Here is a 20896-nt window from a genome sequence, read left to right on the forward strand (position 1 = left end):
ATTTTTGTCCTGATATTCTGGGTTATATGGCTGTGTGGAAGGGCCTTACAATTTTTTTTTACAAACCCTGGGATAGATTTTTAAAATATAAGCTATATGGAATTTTCTAAATGAGCATGTAATTAAAAAGTGCACTCTTATTTAATTTCTAAATCTGTGACAGTTAATGCTGTTTCTCTCTCTCTTTCAGAATGAAATGGCATTAGTTCAAGACTTGGGCATTTCTTCTGAAAACATTTTATTCTCAAATCCTTGTAAGCAAGCTTCCCAAATAAAATATGCAGCGAAAACCGGAGTAAACATTTTGACATGCGACAATGAACTAGAATTAAAGAAAATTGCTAGAAACCATCCAAATGCAAAGTAAGTATAAATTTGTTTATTTTATTTACTGTTGTATTTCAGTTGGAAGGTTAAGTTTCTGAAATGCCTTTTAGGGAGTACTAACCAATGAGTGTTTTCACATGCTTCTCTTTGAATTTTTAAAATGTGAGACTGCACGATTTTAGTATCCAATACTAGTTAGGTATGTGTGTAACTGTAATTCTAATTTGTTGCTTTTGAGGATTCTTCTAACTTCCACTGGCATTGTTTTATTAGGAATATTTGAAAATTTCCTTGACTCAAAGCCTGCTTCTGCCCAAAATTATATGGGAACATAATATTGATGTGAAAATAAAGTAGATTTTATTCTGCACCTGGAACTCTGACGACATGATAGATACACCGCATGTTTGTTCAGACAACCATTCAACCATTTGTGACAATTGCTTCAAAATCCTTTAAAATGGTCCTGAATGTCTTTGGTGGGAGGGGAGGGGAGGAAAGATCTGGAACCTACTGTTGTATGGTGTGTATGTGAAACATAGTGTTGCACCAACTGGGCACATCACATTGTCTTCAAGCTTATTTGGGTAGCATCAGCTTGAAAGGAGCAACAAAGGTATGACTGAATTGTCTGAAACATTTAAGCTATTTCAGCAATAGGTATGGGTCCCTTTGAAAAAGCAGAATACCAAGTTTGAATTTTAACATGTTTTTCTTTTTGTTGTGTGCCTTCAAGTAATTTCTGACTTCCAGCAACCCTAAGACGAATAGATCATGGGGTTTTCTTGGCAGACTTTCTTCCTGGGAGGTTACCTTTGTCTTCCTCTGAGAGAGAGTGACTTGCCTAAGGTCATCAAGTGGCCAAGCAAGAATTCACACCTGGTCTCCAGAGTCATGGCCCATTGCTCAGACCATTACACATCCTGGCTGTCTATTGAGTGTTGTGTTTGGAGAAAGACAATATAAATAAACACATTCTTCAGCAGTGCGTAGTGTGGGCAGACTTCCTTGCTGGGGAGAGTTTATTGAAGAGGTGCTTCAGTTGGGCACCTCCATTTCCATTTTTAATATCTGTAAAATAATTGCTGTAATTAGGAATATTTGTAAAAGGGCAGTAGTTGCCAGTCTTCACATGTTTCCTGTCTTCTCTCACACTTTGGGCTGTATACTGTCATCCAAAAGGTTAGGATCATGTATTTGCATACTTTAAAAGTTAATAGAAAGTACTGTGGTTGTATGTCCCTTAAGGGCACATTTGCATGACTGCTATTGACCTCCTTTTGAGGCAAATTGCACAGCTGGAAGTGTAAGTAATAGACAGTAAATAATGGTGCAAATTTTCATATCCTACATAGACTTCATCATTGACAGTGAAAAAACAATTGCCTCTATCAGCTGCATGCATGAGCAAACAGGTCACTGCATCTAATCACTGAAGAATGTGATTAAGCACTTTAAGATGTATGTAGTCATTTACTCAAACCCCTAAGATGGATGGTAACTACAAATAGGAAAGAAACTATTCATTTTTCTAGGAACCAAAGACTTGGCATTTCCTCAAACCTCCATTTTCTGGGAAGAGGAACTGCTGCCCGTCATCAAATACTTACAAATAAGATCTGAAGCCAGTCGAAAAGAGGGACACACCATGATGTAGTACCTAGTTGGAGGAAAAATATGGGATGCCTTTTACTGCAAACCAAAAAAAAGAAGGGCTGAAACGCTATGGAGAGAGAGTTGGGGGGGGGGGGAGAAGGGGTCTACATTGTTAATTGTAGCAACAATATGTTTCATGCTTGATGTTTTTATAGTTTTAATGTTTATTTTCTACAGTTATATGTCATTGATTAGGATATGTGATATTTTTGTATATATGTGAGGCACTGAATTTGCCATTCATTATGTTGTAAACCGCTTTGAGTCCCCGCAGGGGTGAGAAAAGCGGTATAGAAATGCAGTTAATAAATAAATAAATTTTAAATAGCCAACCATCTCTCCAAACCAGCCATATTCAGCATGTTTATAAAGTTTAGTGTTAAGTCAGAGGAATTTAGGATGTCCATGACTACATGTAAGGTAATGTACTTTTATTACAGCATTCAACAGACTTTCTGCTACAACAGAATCTTTAGCTGCTGCATTTCCAACCCCCCTTTCTTATCGACTCCCATATTTTAGGCCCTAATTGCTAGTTTTCTCTCTATACAGGATTGTTTTATTAGGTTCCCTTGACTCGTCCATCGATGGCACTGGAGTAATGGCAACATAATCAACATACTTCTGACAGTCTTCAGGCTTCACATGTGCTGATGCTGGTGTAAACCAACTGTGCCCCAATCATCTTCCCCTTCTCTTAGGCTCTTGCTTCATATTGCCACAGAAGACATTAATGGAGGTGAAGAGATGAACATGATGTTTGGCACCACCCTGAAGAACTGTCGTCACCTTATGGAATGTGCAAAGGAGCTGAATGTCCAAATAATTGGCGTCAAGTAAGTAGACTGAGCATTTTCTTTCATATTCCCTTTTACATTCTCTTCCTTGCTGTTGTATTGTAATATGAAATAAGAAACGAAAAGCAGTCGAGTATGCATTTATTATGTCCATATCCACATTTTCAGTTGTGTATTGTGCATATTATGGGTCCTCTGGTGGCTCCGCGTGTTAAACCGCTGAGCTCTGAACTTGCTGACTGAAAGGTTGGCAGTTCAAATCTGGGGAGCAGGGTTTGCTCCCACTGTTAGCCCCAGCTTCTGCCAACCTAGCAGTTCGAAAACATGCAAGTGTGAGTAGATCAGTTGGTACCACTTCTACAGGAAGGTAATGGCGCTCCATGCAGTCATGCTGCCCACATGGCCTTGGAAGAGTCGATGGACAACACCGGTTTTTTGGCTTAGAAATGGACATTTGCTCCAGCCCCAGAGTTGGACACAACTGGACTTAACATCAGGGGAAACCTTTACCTTTACTTTACCTTTATTGTGCATATTAATAAAAAAGCATTTAATATGCTACCTTTTACCTTGAAAAGCAATGTTGGAAGCAGGGGCAGAAGCACACTGAGTTTTCTTTTTTACATGGTTTGTAAATATTTGTCTTAGATATCTGTGGTAAGATACTGCTTGATGCTCCCCTTGAGTTTTTTTGCAGGCCCTTTTTATATTGAAGCCTCTTCCTATAATAACTTTTCCCACAGAAAAGAAATATGCTTCTATACTTCAAACAGAAACTGGCATATCTTTTGGGGAGGGGGGTGGATATGAGCACCAAATACTGCAAAAGAACATTTAAGATGAATTACCCTTCATTGCTTGCATTGCACCTTCCTTTATTTTTTGCTGTCCTTTGGGTAGCTCCTTACTTACCATGTGTTTAAACCACTGGTTAAGCCTAAACATACACATGATAAGGAAACCCAGTATTTGAAAGGGGGTTATTTCTAAATAGGTTTATTTGGGGTTGTAGTTATCTAACTTAGTTTGCTGGACACTAGCCATCTTTCTGAATGTATCCATTTGGTTTACGCTTGGTCATCAGGGGGGGAAATAGAATTATTGTTTCTTTCAGATGATGTGTTCAAACTTCTCTTAAGGAACAAAATACTCAGGGCCACTGTGACAATTGAGTACAGTGTTGCTAAAATGTGAGGCCTGTTCAGGTATTACCCCATCCCTAGGGAGTTATTGGGAAGAGGCCCAGCTTATCATGCCTCTGATTCTTTGATAGTGGGTAGAAAAGCTTGAATAAACTGAGCTGGAGCCACATTTGATTGTGGGATCTCTCTTATCACTGTCTCTTGGATAGAATTTCAGGTTCATAACATTGCCCCAACAGGCACTGTCTGGTTTGATTTTCAGCTATTCACCAAACCCCGCTTCTTCTTTATTAAGGTTTGTAATTAGCATTGCAATTTTTGTCGTATATATACAGAATTCAGGATATAAAAAGAAACATCTTCTCGTGGCATTGCCGTAAACTTGCATACATCATGTAAACTGCAGTGTTTATGTTTGGAAATAGTGACACAGTGTGTCATGCCTTGTATATTTTTACAAAGAGTCTCTTGGAATTGCCTCCAAATTTCTTAACTAGAACAATGATCTTGGTAATAATTTAAACTTGTCTCTTTTCTCTTTTCCTTTTTTTAGATTTAATGTTTCAAACTCTTGCAAGGAATCTCAAGTGTACAAACATGCTATTTCTGATGCTCGCTGTGTATTTGATATGGCTGTAAGTGAAGTGTTGCATCTATATATACATGTTAAATAAATACAGATAATCCCAAGAGATTCAACTCTAAATATAACAAAGTCCTTTTAATTTGTAATGTTAATTTCAAGATTCATTTGACATCTAATTAACATTCTTGCATAAAGAGGCATTATGCATAAAAACGAAATAAGTAATGTTTGTATTCTTATATGGGCCCCTTGGTGGCACAGTGGGTTAAACCGCTGAACTGCTGAACTTGCTGACCCAAAGGTTGGTGATTCGAATCCGGGGAGCGGGGTGAGCTCCCACTGATAGCTCTAGCTTCTGTCAGCCTTGCAGTTTGAAAACATGCAAATGTGAGTAGATCAATAGGTACCACTCCAGTGGGAAGGTAACAGTGCTCCATGCAATCATGCTGGCCACATGACCTTGAAGGTGTCTATGGACAGCGCTGGCTCTTCAGCTTAGACATGGGGATGAGCACCCTTCCCCTCCAAGTCAGGCACGACTAGACTTAACGTCAGGGCAAACCTTTACCTTTACCTATGTTTGAATTCAGTGGATAGTATAACAAGAAAGGCCATGTATGCAGATTTTACTTTCTGCTGTCGCTCCCTAGTCACATCCCATGTAATTCTGGAATGTGTTTTAACCCCTGGAAAGAAACTTTTGTGCTTTTAGGAGTCTCAAAGGACTGCAGTACCAGGGATGGATAAGAAAGACCCATTCTGTGAGCACAGCTCCATTTGTTGCTTGTTTGATCCAAGCTATAATGCTCATTTATCATTATTTTACCATACAATTGAAGGTGCATGCTCATTTATATGTGATATAATATAAAGTATAATAATTGCCTGATTTGTAACAGCATTGAAACAAGATATCTATCCTGTGGAATCACTCAGCATTTTGGAAGCTTGCATTATAAACAGCAAATTTTCTGCATTTTATTATAGGAAGAATTTGGCTTTACAATGAACATGTTGAATATTGGTAGTGGATTTACGGATTATGAATTTGATCTGGAAAAGGTATGAAATATTATTTTGATTTCCCCCCCCCCTTACCTGTCACTTTTAGTTGATACTTGCATTTGTTAGGATTTTCTGTTAGTGAAAACTACTCAAAAATATAGCAGAGCATCCAAAATACAAACAGGATACTAAAAGTTGAGCATCAGCTCACAGCAAGCAGAATGTGAAGTGCTGTTGGATGTGGCTGTAACCAATCAGAATGAGAGCAGATGCAGAGAGGAGAGAAGAAATGGATACATTCCACCTGTCATTTGGGGTGGGGGCAGGGATTTTTTTCAGCCTATTCTAAGCTAACTATTCCTCATTGAGGGCTGCAGACTTGGCAGTGTGGGGTTGAATTCCAGCGGCATTTACAGTGGATGTAAATTACGTTTTACAGCAAACAAATTGTACTATAGAGGCAAGTACTGAAAAAAATGTATTCAGCTCAGATACGTCTAAATTCACTATATTGTGTTTTTGTGCCAAGAAGAAAAGTGCAAGTCTCTGTGTCAAATATATTGGTTAAGAGTCCAGGGCCAGCATAAAATGAAGGGCATTTTACATTTAGAGATGGGCACACAGTGCTGGACTCAGATCCCATCAAGCTCAGAGCAGAGAGATCTACTAAAATCAATGTAGCCCATTAAACAATGATTGACATAAATCCATGTGATCTTATTTGGCCTATTCTAAGCACAACTAAGTCTAGAACCAACCTCATGTTTTCAGTGAGTGATTGTTGGTGTAGTATGTTGGGATCCAGTGCACTAAATGTTAATATGGGACCTTTGGATCAAATACAATTCTAACACTTCCTATGATACTCAAGACTATTTGTATCTGACTTCTGTTGTAGTTATTGAAAGCACTGTTTGTAAACAGATTGTATTAAAAAATCTGATTTTTTTCCTTCATCTCTATTTTATATCTTTTCCATTTTCCTATAATAACTAGCGACTTGTGGATTGTAGTTCCAACTCCTTTTCTACTGTATTTACCTAAATACAACTGAAGGTACATTGGAATCAGTCAGGCATCAAGTAATGTTCATGTGTCAGAGCTATAAAACAGGGAGGTTAAAGGTTGCCTACAAACTGAACACTTTACACAGATACTGTTGTATATTGGTGGAGCAATAAAGAAAGGGAAGGTTAATCATTAATATTTTTATTCATACCTGTATGAGGATTCAGTTATGAGGGAGGGAAGGAACACGTGTATGTTCTCTGACCACACAGAAATCAGTATTAGGAGTTTTTGTATTTGCAATCATCATCCTAGCTTAAAAATAAAAATAATTATTTTCATTTCTCTTCATTGGAATTTTCAGACTTTAATTTAAAGCAGGCATGGCATGGGAAAACTTCAGCCCTCCAGGTGTTTTGGACTTCAGTTCCCACAATTCCTCATACTGGCTGTTAGGAATTGTGGGAGTTGAAGTCCAAAATACCTGGAGGGCCAAAGTTTGCCTGTGCCTGCTCTAATACCACACTTCCAAAAAGGCATTGACTGCATATTTATTTTAAAATATTTAATATTTTAATATTTAAAATATTTAACTCCCATAAATCCCAGACAGTTAACAGGTTTTAGGCTTTCTGGAAGTTGAAGGCCAAAACATCTTACAGCTTTATAACTCTCTCAGTGGCTTCATTGTCCCATCAGATGAGCTACTTCCTTGAGAAAATAAGCATTCTTGAGATTAGTAGGATGCATGGAGACAGCATGAATTCTACAAAAATGACCATGTAGGTGACATCTTACGATGAAAACTTCCATAACATTTAGGTGACTTGTTTGATTAAGATTAGGAGGATATTAATAAATAAGATTTTCACTATCTGGGTTTGAGGTTGAGAAACAGTTCAGTATGAACCAGTACTAATTATCTGGTGGTAATGTGCTGCCATGTATTTTTAGTTTTAGGTAATAAGAGAAAAATCACTCATTTATAACAGTTTAAAATAAAACTGGTGCCTATAGTATTAGTAATGATATGCTCAGTTACACCAAATGTTTAAATGGTGCAGCATCCTATTCCCACAGTGGCAGCAAGATGTCTACTGAAAGGAGAATATGAAAAATGACACCTTCTTACTTATGTTCCCTACCAACTGATATTTAGTGGAATTTAGTGGTATATTTAGTGGAATAAGTGACCAAGAATCAGTGTGATTGATAAATGGAATGGCCCTGGATTATGTTTTGGGTGGCGTGGTTTTAATTGAAGTTTTAATTGTTCATGTTTTAATTGTTTGGTTTTTAATTGTAATTGTTTATTTGACACATTTATGTATGGCAACAAATTGTTGCCTGTTGTAAGGCAACTTTGAGTCCCCTCTGGGGTGAAAAAAGCAGGATATAAATATGGTAAATAAATACTGCATTTTAGGCAATTTACAGCCATTGTAACTTTAACCATGTACGGTTTTCTCCTCTATCAAGATAGTGGTGTCCTTTCTTATCTCAGCATTTAGCCTGCCAAAAAATAATCTGAGATCAAACCTACAGTTTGTAAAGAGCTTGTAAATTATAGGTACTAAACTTTGCAGAAACAATTTTTTTAAATATCTTTTTTATCTTCTAGATTAATCATGTTGTTAGCCCATTGCTTGACATATACTTTCCTGAAGAATCTGGTGTAAACGTGATTGCGGAAGCTGGATGCTATTATGTTTCATCTGCATTTACACTTGCAGTTAATATAATTGCGAAGAAAGCTGTTCAGTCTACTGAGCCCCTTCTCTTCAAAAGTAAGCAAAATCATCTGCCTGTTACGTCAGCAGAGGTTTCAGATGCAAGCATTTGCCTTGGAACCTTGCCTGAAATTAGGTCTCTCCTCAAATAGTGCGCTTTCTGTTTTAGATTGCTTTGAAAATGTTACATTTAGCATGTCGTAGAGCACTTTTCAGATGAAGCTCACAAAGCAGTATAGATTACAAATACTAAAATGAGATTATACATTTTTAAGAAAAGTAAACACAACCTACAGGGAACAAGTTTTGAAATTTTACTTCACTCTCCTCACATTAAGATAGTTTTGAATAAATTTGCAGTTGGATTTTGAGAAGTGAGAGTTTGTTTTGGTTGGAGCTAGTTGATGGACAGCTACAACCAGGCTCCTTTGTCATCTGTCCTCTTGCAGACTGTCTCTCTGCTCCTGTATTTGAGTTGGCTTCCGTTCAAAAGACCTTTTAATGAGCTAGTAAGAGTAGAAAATTCTTTAATGTTTGGGAACTAGGTTGTACTTTTATTCCCATAGAAACATGCTGCTCCAGATTAAAATGTCTTGCCCATAGGAGAAAGATGGCCACTGTCCTGATATTGTTGGACACGAAGGTTCATGTCATCCTGTGCCATTGCTTTTGCTAGGAGTTGCAATCTGACATCTGGAGGGCCACGTGTTCCCTCTCCTGATGTAGGATTATACTTTAAAATTGTTATCTCTGTAGGTTTGCTTTGAATAGCACTATTGACATACTGATGGTATACTTTGCATTTTATTTGAAGTGTTGACAAGTGATCAAGCTTAAATGATTCCTTATATATTTGTTGCAAGTCGCATCTCTTACAATCCTTTACAGTTTTTTGGCTTGTCCATGTTCCATGCATTCCTAGAACATTTGCTGCACATTGAAGTTTACTGTGAGGCTGTTACTAAAATACATTTCTTTTTAAACAGCTGAACAAACCCAGGAGGATGACCAAGTCTTCATGTACTATATAAATGATGGTGTTTATGGTTCTTTTGCAAGCAAATTGTCTGACAATTTGACTACTATTCCAGAGGTTCACAAGGTGAGACCACCTTTATGTACTTTAGGATGAGATCGTCTGACAATTTACTTGTATTACTTATTGATAGTGTTTAGGCATTTGTTGTCACTTAAGGTAATTATTGTTCCTTTGGAGAGATAGAGCAGAATATAAATAAAGATTATTATTATTATTATTCTGATGCATAATTAGGCCTGTATTTAAGTGTCACTACTATGTTTATGTAGAAATACAAGGAAGACGAGCCTCTATTTGCAAGCAGCCTTTGGGGTCCATCCTGTGATGAGCTTGATCAAATTGTGGAAAACTGTCTTCTCCCTGAGCTGAATGTTGGAGACTGGCTGCTCTTTGACAATATGGGTTCCGGCACTTTGGGTGAACAATCTGCTTTTAACGACTTCCAAAGGCCACCTGTTTACTACATAATGTCAATCAGTAACTGGTAAGTTCATATTTTATTGCATTTCCTCAATCAGTCTTGATCATCAATGAGATATTAGGTGCTTTAGGTAATAATGTAATTCACTTTCAAGTAAGAATACAGACAACTGAATATTATATTTAGAAAACTTACACTTACAATATTATTGTGGGATGTTTATATGTACATTCAAGGTATTCTGGTGCTTTTTAATAAATAAGATGTGTATATACACATATATGGAGTTGGTTCAGTAGCCAAAGTTCTATACTTCAATATGGGCAAATTTTGACATTTACTCTGAATCCCACTAGTTCACCCTTGAACATGTGAACAGTATTCAGCTTAACTGTGATTTCACATGATAAATATGTTAAAACCTATGCCATATACATGCTATATATTTAGGTCTTCACTTTGTGAAGGCTGGTTGGCATCTCAATGTATTCAAGTAGCTTTTTCACCAATGTCTTTTTTAAAAGCTATGCCCATGGCCACTTCTTAAAAGCAGCAGCATAGATATTTGCTGTTGGCTTGTGTGTGTGTGGAACGACTTGAGAAACTGCAAGTCACTTCTGGTGTGAGAGAATTGGCTGTCTGCAAGGATGTTGCCCAGGGGACGCCTGAATGTGTTACCATCCTGTGGGAGGCTTCTCTCATGTCCCCTCATGGGAAGCTGGAGCTGACAGACGGGAGCTCACCCCGTCTCCTGGATCTGAACCGCTGACCTTCTGGTCAGCAGTTCAACTAGCACAAGGATTTCACCCATTGCTTCCCCGCAGCTCCTTTATTGGCTTTGTGATGGCAACATAGTGATTTTACAATAATTTTAACAGGGCAAGAGTAAAAGAAATGGAATCAGTGAGTTTATTTTATATCACTCTTTGCAGAGTGATGGAGTTTCATACTAAGCTTTAAAAGTAAGTATGTGTATGCTTCATAGACCACTAGAAGCCAGTCAGGTTGAATGATACTGTAAGCCACCTTGAGTCCCCCTCGGGGTCAAGAAACATGGGATATAATATAGTAATTAATTAATTAATTATCACTATTCCATTTTCCCCAAATTCTTGAATGTAAACATTTTGATTTGGTAGTACAAGAACTAGAGCAGAATTAAAATCAGGTTGGGTAATTTTTTCTAATTTGAAACATTACTTTGAAGAAATCAGGAAAGCATGCCAAGTGGAAACAAAAGGTATAAACGACTGCAATTGTTGGACAAGCCCAAATGCCTTGGAATTGTGAGATTTCTTTCAGTTCTTGACCTGAACATCTGTGTGTTTTCTAGGTATGAGATGCAAGATGCTGGATTCACCTGTGAGACACTGATGAAGAATTGCTTCTTTGTGCCTTCGTGCATTCAGCTGAGCCCTGAAGACGGATTTTCCCTCGCAGCTTAAACAGGCATTAGTGATTCATTTAGCCTTGCAGTTGCACGTCTGTAGTCTTGTCTGGTCACAACATTCCAGTTTGGAAGAAAAAAAATGGAACAATCTTGAATGAATTCTCAAAACTTGAAATCAATTGGGACCAGGCAAAACCAGCTTACAACTACAATTCCCTGAGGGAGTAAGGGTTAAATAATATACAAATTTAAACATGTCAGATATTTCAATCCCTCAGCATTTAAATTTAAATATGCAACAAAATGGATGACTTAGTTGAGATGGAAACCCATCACTTGGGTTCTCTGTTAACAGTTTACATACAAGTACAGTTTTTATACTAAGGATTTCTGTTAGAAAGTCTTGTAAAGTTGTCTTTTCCCCCAGATATATGAAATGTCAGTGGGAAACAAGTGTGACTTCATTAGCTATGTTTAGTGTATTTAGAATGTGTAAATTTGTGCTTTGAACTGTAGTTTAATAAATGTAAAATTGCATCATAGTATTTGTTGTATTTCACCCTTGGCGTACCTACACTTGTATGATTGCAATAAAAAATGGTGTAGAATTTGCTGCCCTGCCCCCAGTTCCTGCTCAAATAGGGAAGGTGTCTAAGCAGCAGCCAGAGTTTAAGTGCAGAAAGGTGTAACGTAACTTATTCACAGGTTTTTAAAAAAACAAAAACATTAGATCATGAGCACTGTATTCCAAATTGAAGTGCATTATGTGGATTTCTTTATGCATCTGATTTAATATTATTCTAACATTCAAACATTCAATTTGTGAAGCATGCGACAGTCCATATGAAGTTAGTAGTTTAGCAGGAAGCTGAACTACTGTTTTGTTCTTTTGGTTGTACAAAGCAAGGCGGATTTTTGTGTGTGCTTAACAGTAAGGCTGGTTGAATTGAGAAGGGCTTGGCTTTTGCATAAAAATGGAAAGCCTTATGCTGAAAGTCTCTTAACTTCCCAGAAAGGTACTTGTGATGGCATTCAGCCTTTAACTGAGTGGCTGTTTCCGGAGCCTTGCCTTTTTTTTTTTTTGGCACATACAACGGGAAAATTCACCTGAACTATATTCAAACTGCCTCAGCTAGATTTAGTAAATAGAATACTGACATTTTTACTCTTTGTTACTTAGACTCTTTCACTTCTCTGATTACTCGTTTTAATTTATTTTGCTAATCTAGTAGCCTTGGACATATTTTTGAACGCACCAAGCCAGAATTTATTTGAAAATGGAGATTGGTATTCCTTACTTAAGTTCATGTTTGAAGTATGCCACCATATGAAAATGTATTTTATATTAGCGTTGAGCAGCCAGAAGTTACTTTTCTTCAATTTGGTGAATCAAAAATGCACTGTTGTTTGAAGGGCTTAAGGCAGGCATGGGCAAACTTCAGCCCTCCAGGTGTTTGGACTCCAACTCCCACAATTCCTAACAGCCTGCAGGCTGTTAGGAATTGTGGGAGTTGAAGTCCAAACACCTGGAGGGCTGAAGTTTGCCCATGCCTGGCTTATGGAGTATTCACGTTAGTCTGATCGTAATAAAATAACAGGTACTATATTTGAAATGCCTTTCACTTGTGTGAATGGTATCTTTTGCCCAATCCAGTAACCCTGAGTGTAAAATACAGCTGTGAGCACTAAAGCACAAATGAAACATAAACCATTTACATTTTACCAATTCAGAAAAAAGAATGAATTTCTAGCATTGTGATCCAGCATCTACCAGGGTTCTATGAGGAAGAAAATGAATACTTATCATATCAAACCCGGGAGTCTGCTATAAAGTTTATAGAACTGTTGTGAGTTTTACCAACTCTGTTGTAAATGGTACAGTCACCTTGGAAATGTATGTATTGTATTTGACCGTTTGCCATAAAAAACTGGTTTGAACTTGGTATGTATTTGAATTTATATGCTAAAAACCTATCTTCTGTTTACAATATTGTAATATCAGTTTTGGAATAATTCAAATATAAAACTGAATGATTTCTATATAGCAACTTTAACTAGTGGAACTTTTGTCTTGTGTATATACAACTGGATGCCATCGGAGACTGTTTATTTTAGAGCTTTGCAAATCACAGAAGCTTTACGCTCATATGTAATGGGGAAAGTGCAGTGTGAAAGGATCAGATGCACACAGCTACTGCTTCAAGTTGAGTAACCAAGAACCCGTTAGCAGACCTAAGGAAAAAGACCTGTTGCAAGTATTTTTGTGAGCCTTATTAGTGAGATAATTCACTAATGACAGAAATCTGTAAATGTCAATGTTCAGTTCCAAAGCAGCTTTCACATGGCAGTATTCACTTGCACCTAATGCCATAATAATCCCTGCAACAAGATGGGAAGGATTCTTCCACCTTGGAGAAGACAGTAAAGGGAGGTTTATTCCCTGATGAAGGTGTTTGGGCAATGTGAGTGAGAGAAGAAGTAAAGTACGTGCATCTAGTGCAGAGAACCATAGTGGCCTTCTCATAGCATATCTTGCTAGAGAATGTGCAAACTGTGCACCCTCACTACCTCTAAGGATGCTTGCCATAGATGCAGGCTAAACGTCAGGAGAGAATGCCTCTAGAACATGGCCATATAGCCCGAAAAAACCTACAACAACCCTGTGCACTAGGAGTTTTTCTACAGGAATCTTGGAGGTGAACAGACTTTCTAGCATCCACTTGAGTTATTCAATTTATATTCCAGTCTTCCCATGGATGAGCCTCAGAGTAGACCCACTGAATAGTTGGGACTTATTATGTAATAATTGATTTAATTGATCTCCTCTGCTCAGGGCTAGTAATATGATGCTAGCTTGTCTGAATAGTGTTGTATTGTCCACTTCTGTTAACAGTGGCTTTTCATAGTTCCAGACAGGACAAGTCCCATCACTTGATTCTGCTTCCTATTTCTTTTAACAAGGTATAAAGACTGAACTTGAACTACTTGCTAGTCAAAATATTTTGTCTTATCATTGAATGCTGGAATACCCTCTTCATCGGAAACTGCAGCTCTGCATTTAATAATAATAATAATAACTTTATACCCCGCTGCATCTCTCCCAGGGGGACTTGGTGCGGTTTACATGAGGCCACGCCCATCAGTACAGTACACAACAATATAACACAAACCATAACAAATCCAAAAAATAAAATACATAAAAAGCAAAACCAATATAATAAGCGACACAACAATATAAAATCAAACATTAAAACACAAAAGATTTCATTGGGCAGGGCCAAATTCAAGGATTAAATTTTTAAAACACTGGGAGATAGGACAATGTAAAACATCAGGAGGAGGATCCAGGGATGAAGAAGGGATTTAATTGCACAAACCATAAAATAAAGTGCTTCTGAGGTCATTTTGTGCAAAGTTTGGTCAGGGAGCATCTTAATGGTGAAACTAAAAAGTTTCAGAACGAAATTCCAAGCATTTTAATTTGTTTTGGGATTTCAGTCTTACAAATGCATCTGTAACAAGGGTTATATATTCTTCCTAATGTAACTATACTAAAGCTTTGTTTCAGTCAGCTAGTAGAAATGAATGCTTAACCTTAGGCAGCTTTACAGTGCAAAGGTAACATCAAGAAAATAGCATGGTCACATTTTTGTGCATCCATTTCCTTTCATAATTTGTGATGTTTTAAATGCTGGTGTGGAGAGGTAGCAGATTCTAGCAAATACCTATTGCCTCCTCCTACCCATCTAATATAATTGGATTTGAAGTTGGAACCACTACAAAATATTGCAAGAATCCCACTGTTCTGGGCGCTAGCCGATTTCCCTCAAGCTTCTCCACTATAGAGTTCCAGCAGGATATTGTCCTACCCCAGTTTTCTTTTTTTAAATGGTAGTCAACATATTGTAACTACTAAGCATGCTCTGTTTACACTGAGTGATGTTTAAAGAGTTTTATCGGGCTTTTTTGCTGCCTTGAATTTTTCAGTACTTCAGCTATTTCCCACTGTTCTTGCGTGTTCCTGTTTTGGTTGCTGTCCAGAGTTCAGTCCCTGAGTGTGTGAGGGAGAATTATGCTTACTGGGTCTGGGATGGAGCTGGAAATAAACTGCCCTGACATTACTTAACTGTTGGTTACTGCCAAGTGTTTGCTCCCTGTGTCTTGTAGCTTCTCAATTCTGTTAATGAAAGAGGGCTAGCTACATATATAGCACTAAATTACATTTGAGTTGTTGTAGGTTTTTTGGGCTGTATAGCATGTTCTAGAACAGTGGTTCCCAAACTTATTTGGCCTACCCCCTAGAAATCAATTTTTTAAAATCTTCTTTCTTTTATGCTTTCATCGCCCCCTTACAGTTATTCATCGCCCCCAAATGCACCTGTGGCCATTACTGCCCCCCCCCCCCCCCCGATCGCTGCAGTACCCACCAGCGGGGCAGTAACACCCACTTTTGGAATCACTGTTCTATAAGGATTCTTTCCTGACGTTTCGCCTGCCACAGATGCAGGCGAAATGTCAGGAGAAAATGCTTCTAGAACACAGCCATCCAGCCCCAAAAACCTACAACAACCCAGTGATTCTGGCCATGAAAGCCTTCAACAAGTACATTTGAATTTATTTCCAAGAATACCACTTGATATTAGCAGGAAAAGCACACTGTTTAAACATTTGGAAGTTTAATTCAAACTTATTATCTGAGGGTGACAGATCAACTTACAAGATGTTAAATATGTGTTAAAAAAGAACTTAACACAACAGTTATAAGGTTGGAGGGAGTCTCGTGCAGCTGAATAGATCTGCTATTTGCAACAGCATGCATTCACATGCAAACACATCTCGTAGTTATGAGCAAATAGGAAGCTTCCAGTGCACCAAGAACCATGCAAGTGAGTATGCGGAAATGGGAATGGAGGGTAAGTACTACCTGACACTATGAGGTGCAGTAAAGCAAGTTAATAAACTTGTTCAGTATAGTACAATCTTTATATTTGTGTGGGCTACATTCCTGAACTTACTGTGGAAACATGCAACCATTGATACTTAGTAGGAGCCCTACTGAAATGAATAATGTGTTGCAGAAAATTACCATAGCCTCCCTGGAGGATCTAGAAAGTTTGTAGAGAAGACATAGTTTGTCAGGAGTGGATAGGTGAAACTATGTTGATCCCATGGGTATGGGGTTTATTACGTTAGTTTTAGAAAATTAGTTGAAATAAGATCACTACTATCTATACCTGACAATGCAATCTGTTTCACTACTACTACTAAGCACATGTATTTTTCTTTACACAATAATGAAAATTTTCTCCTCCATATTTCTTTCCCAGTTCCTTGGATATACAGATACACATATTTTTGTGAAGATTTCAGGGGAAACAGCAACAGATGCTTTATATGCTCTATTGCTTGCATAGCACTTAACTAAAATTGCCAAGTCCATTCTATTCCAGCCTGTATGAACAGATTTTTTTTATTCAGTTCACTGCATTCAAAATAAATCAACCCTATCCTTTTGAGATTTTTTTTTTTTTTTGCTGAGACATTGTTGAATATAGTATAAAATACTTCATGAAGGGCCATGGTTGTAATTACCCAGAAGCAGGAGATATCAGCCTAACAGGTTCATACATTCAGCAGTATAGATTATTGGCTAGAACAATATTTGAAACCAACAATATGACCATAATTTCTAGGTTGGCATAGAATTTCTGATTTGTTATATGGTGTATTGCTTCTACTGGCATATGGTATGGCAATTTATCATTATTTTAAGCTAAATATAAAGCTGATAATGGAAGTAGATTGTCAGGAAGCACCTCAGGAAGTTATAAACATCATCACCATTAATAGCATCACTGGTTTCGCAGGCAATCAGGTGTTACCAGTTGGAGTTTTGGCCCATCAATGATTCAAAGTCCACTCGAGAATCTAGGATTCTATGAAGTTTAGTTTGGCATGTTCCAACTAGTGTCGCTTTAAATTGTGCTGTTCTGACCTTATGCCTTCAGATGTTTTGTCAGTCAATGTTTAAAATGTATTTATATCCCACCCTTCCTCTAATATTTGTACTCGAGATGGCTATACTTGTTTGCTCATCAGGATCTAAAGCCATGTATGAGATATAAAACTTTAAAAAAGGTTTAACACCATTTGAAAACAAAGACAACATGACATTATACCGGTTTTAACTGCCCACTGGAAGTTCAAAGGAAATGGACCCTGCCTTTGGGAACGAATGAACAAGCAAGGCAAAATGGGGACTAAGCTCTCACAAATGCAAAATGCTACTCTAGATTGGAAATTCCCTTCACCTAGGGAACTTCTGTGGGGGAAGAAGAGGCTCTCCAGTGCGTAGACGTCAAGATGTGTCACCCCACTGCTCTTGCAGGGACTGACCTCTCCTGTGGCTTGCCAACTGGCTTCAAAGTACTCTTGGCAGGCTCAGGCCTCTCTGCTGCCTTCCCACACCGAGCTGTGTCTCATATCTGGGAACTAGAGGCATAAAACCAGTCCAGAATTAATCAGGCTTTTCTGCGAGGTAAATCCAGGAAATGAGAGTCCTGGTTTCATTACTAGTGGGGGCAGAATTCTATAACTGTGTTGCATGTTTCTTGTAAGTTTTTATGGTTAATTTTATCCTTTCATTGGTAACATTTGAAAAAGATTTCTTAAGCCCTGTCGTGTCTCATCAAGATCCTCACTGTTTACCCCAGTAAAGACCTTTTTAGGTTTGTAATATTTTATGTACAGTTTCTGGGAGGTCAGTCTAGACCAGGGGTCCTCAAACTATGGCCCGAAGGCCGGATACGGCCATCCAAGGAAATTTACCTGGCCCTCACTCAGGGTCAGCCTAAGTCTGAAATGACTTGAAAGCGCACAACAACAACAACAATCCTATCTCATCAGCCAAAAGGAGGCCTACACTTCCCACTAAAATACTAATAAGCTTATATTTGTTAAAATTGTTCTTCATTTTAATCATTGTTTTTTCTTTAAAGTGTTCTTGCACTACAAATAAGATATGTGCAGTGTTCATAGGAATTCATGTTTTTTTTCAAATTATAATCCGGCTCTCCAACAGTTTGAGGGCTGTGACCTGGCTCTCTGTTTAAAAGTTTGAGGACCCCTGGTCTAGACAGCTTCTTTGCATTTGAAGCCTCCGTTGCACTTCCCCTTTAAGAATCCCCTCAGGGGCGGAGCCGCAGGCAAGGCACTTTTTGTTCTTGGAAAAGTCTGCCTTTTCCATAACTGGAAGAGCTACAAAATAGCACATCCAATCGGAGCTGTATTCAAGTCCAATCGGAGTTAAATATTGAGACCATCTTAAGAGACAGTTGAACACCGTACAAGAAAGAGACAATAAGAAGAAATAAAGATTCAAGAGCCTGAGTTCAGCCCGAATTGTGTCTATCTCTCAAAGACTTAACCTCTCCTTATAAAGGCTTTGTAGTGAGACTCAGGAGGAGAGAAAGTCTAAAATTCTTGTCAGTTAATAAATTCTTGTTTTATTCAACTATATAGTCCCCGATCTATACCCTGTGCAGCCAGTTCTCCTTCCAAGTAGTTAAGATAGCATAGGGGCAGAACAAGCCCCATTCACTCAATTTCTTCAGATACCTATCCACTGTCTTTCTTTAATTCCTTGCTACTTATGGAATTTTCACTTGGTTACTCGTAAAGTTGCTCCTGTTCATCTGTCTCTTCCATCTCCTTGTTTTCTCTGAAACCTCACTCCCTACCTCAGCTGTTCTCTCCTGGTATCTTGCATGTACCAGTTTCAGCTTTTGTCTTTCCCACCAACAATGTCTTTTGAGACCCATGATGTGAGGCCTTCTTAGCCTCTGCACCTGTGGATTGCAGTCATTTGCCACCCCCATGGCTTAGTTTCGACTTTCATTTCCTACTTTGACTCTTAGTTGACTATATTTCTCTCTGATGATAACTCTTAAGGGTGATTTTAATATTTGTTCCAAAGGTCCTGCTGCCAAGAAGAAATTGTCTTTATTTTCTTCTTTTGGACTCAGGCTTTGTTCTCATTCACCAACACACTCCTTTGGCCAATGTTTTGATTCTGTTATCACAATAGATAGACAAGATAGATGGATATTGAACAGGGCCCACTTTTTTCATTGTATTTCTATAAAGTGCCATGTACATTTGATGGCACTATATACATAAATAGTAATAGTATTTTAACTACTGTGTTACTTCAGCTACATGTTTAGGGTTATTATAATGTGCTGGAAGCTGGAGCTCCATTTCAGGCCCAGGTTCTTGGCAGATTGAAACAGGTTTTCTCCTTGAATTGCCAATTGCTAGCTCCATCCATATGAACAGTTTCCCAGTCCCTCTTGTGGAAAAAGCACCTCCACAACACAATGTTGTCATCACCATTCTTCCTCGGGGCGATGGGCACTGTTGGCTTTGTGCCAATCTTAGGATTTTGCAGGAGAACCAAAAGGGTTTTTTCCCCAATCCTATTCAAGAAATCCTTTTCCTAGGGTGGGTTTTTGCAAAATGGGCTTTGACACAGATTTATTTCTGCAGTGCCTCTCTTTTCAGCAGCCTTCCATTAAATACACTGTGTGAGGCATCTGGGTAACAGCTTATTTTTTATCGTGTCAGAAGTGACTTGGGAACATACTGCAAGTTGCTTCTGGTGTGAGAAAATTGGCTAACTACAGAGATGTTGCCCAGGGAATACCCAAATGTGTTACCATCCTGCTGGGAGGCTTCTCCCATGTCCCCGCAAGCTAGAGCTGACAGATGGGAGCTCACTCGGTCTCACGGATTCGAACCGGCAACCTTCAGGTCACCAACCCAACCTTCAGGTCGGCATTCCAGCTGGCACAAGGTTTTATCCCATTGTGCCACCACGACTCTCTAGAAACAGCTGCCCATGCATTGATCCTCCTGTCTCAACTATGGATCCCTCCAACCATTGGCCTTTGGGTTGCTTCTCTACTACAGTTCTCCTTACCCCTTCACTTGAGTTTTAGTGAACAACCTTCTCTAGGTGGAGTTGCAAAAAAGCTTTTTTTTTTCAATTTCATATTAAATAATTTAACAGTGGTCTGAGGAATGGTCATGGTTTTTAAAATAAAACCACTTTTAAAAATAAAATAATCTTGAATATTGCTTCTGCAAACTTTTTCTCAAAATGCCTTTTTAAAATATACTCTTTTACAAACTCAAAAGCTTTCGAGAATTAGTATTTTATAAGAGATTACGTGGCACTGGTACTGTACGTAAAAAGTAAAGGTTTTCCCTTGACATTAAGTCTAGTTGTGTCCGATTCGGGGGGTGGGGGTTATAATTTTAGAGTTTTTAAATACGAATAGCCAGATTTTGTTCATTTTCATGGTTTGATCCTTTCTGTTGAAATTGTCTGCATGCTTGTGGATTTCAATGGCTTCTCTGTGTGGTCTGACACGCTAGTTGTTAGAAATGCTGGACCACTCTAGTGCTTCTAGAACATGGCCATACAGCCCGAAAAACCTACAACAACCCATTGTGTGGAAAAGCTTGCCCAGATTTTCATGTCTTGGCATATTATTACAATACTGCCCATCCAGCTCCACTAGATGGCACACTTTACTAATCCACCATAACTATACTCAACTGAAGCTATTAAACCAGTGCTCCTGAAAGAGGTGGTCCTTAGACCAGGGTGAGTCTGGCATCCGCTGCCCACCCACAGAGTTTCCCAGAAAAAAGGAAACAGCTGTAGCCAATGGACACAAATACCCTTTCCTAAATTACCCTTTCCCTATGCCGGTTCCCCATGTTGCGTTT

At 38.4% G+C, this 20896-nt stretch overlaps 1 protein-coding gene across 1 annotated transcript in view; it reads left to right on the forward strand.

Annotated features, from left to right (window-relative positions):
• AZIN1 (antizyme inhibitor 1) overlaps nucleotides 1–13155 on the forward strand; it is a 37434-nt gene extending 24279 nt beyond the window's left edge. The window contains exons 5-12 of the mRNA XM_060775693.2: nucleotides 191–363; nucleotides 2685–2819; nucleotides 4476–4557; nucleotides 5496–5570; nucleotides 8143–8308; nucleotides 9238–9353; nucleotides 9560–9774; nucleotides 11045–13155. Of these exons, the coding sequence (XP_060631676.2) occupies nucleotides 191–363; nucleotides 2685–2819; nucleotides 4476–4557; nucleotides 5496–5570; nucleotides 8143–8308; nucleotides 9238–9353; nucleotides 9560–9774; nucleotides 11045–11156 (1074 nt within the window). The 3' untranslated portion in view covers nucleotides 11157–13155. The remainder of the gene's footprint in view (nucleotides 1–190; nucleotides 364–2684; nucleotides 2820–4475; nucleotides 4558–5495; nucleotides 5571–8142; nucleotides 8309–9237; nucleotides 9354–9559; nucleotides 9775–11044) is intronic.
• The last annotated feature ends 7741 nt before the right edge of the window (nucleotides 13156–20896 follow it).

Source organism: Anolis sagrei, chromosome 4 (assembly GCF_037176765.1).
Source record: "Anolis sagrei isolate rAnoSag1 chromosome 4, rAnoSag1.mat, whole genome shotgun sequence".
NCBI classification, from domain to species: Eukaryota; Metazoa; Chordata; class Lepidosauria; order Squamata; family Dactyloidae; genus Anolis; species Anolis sagrei.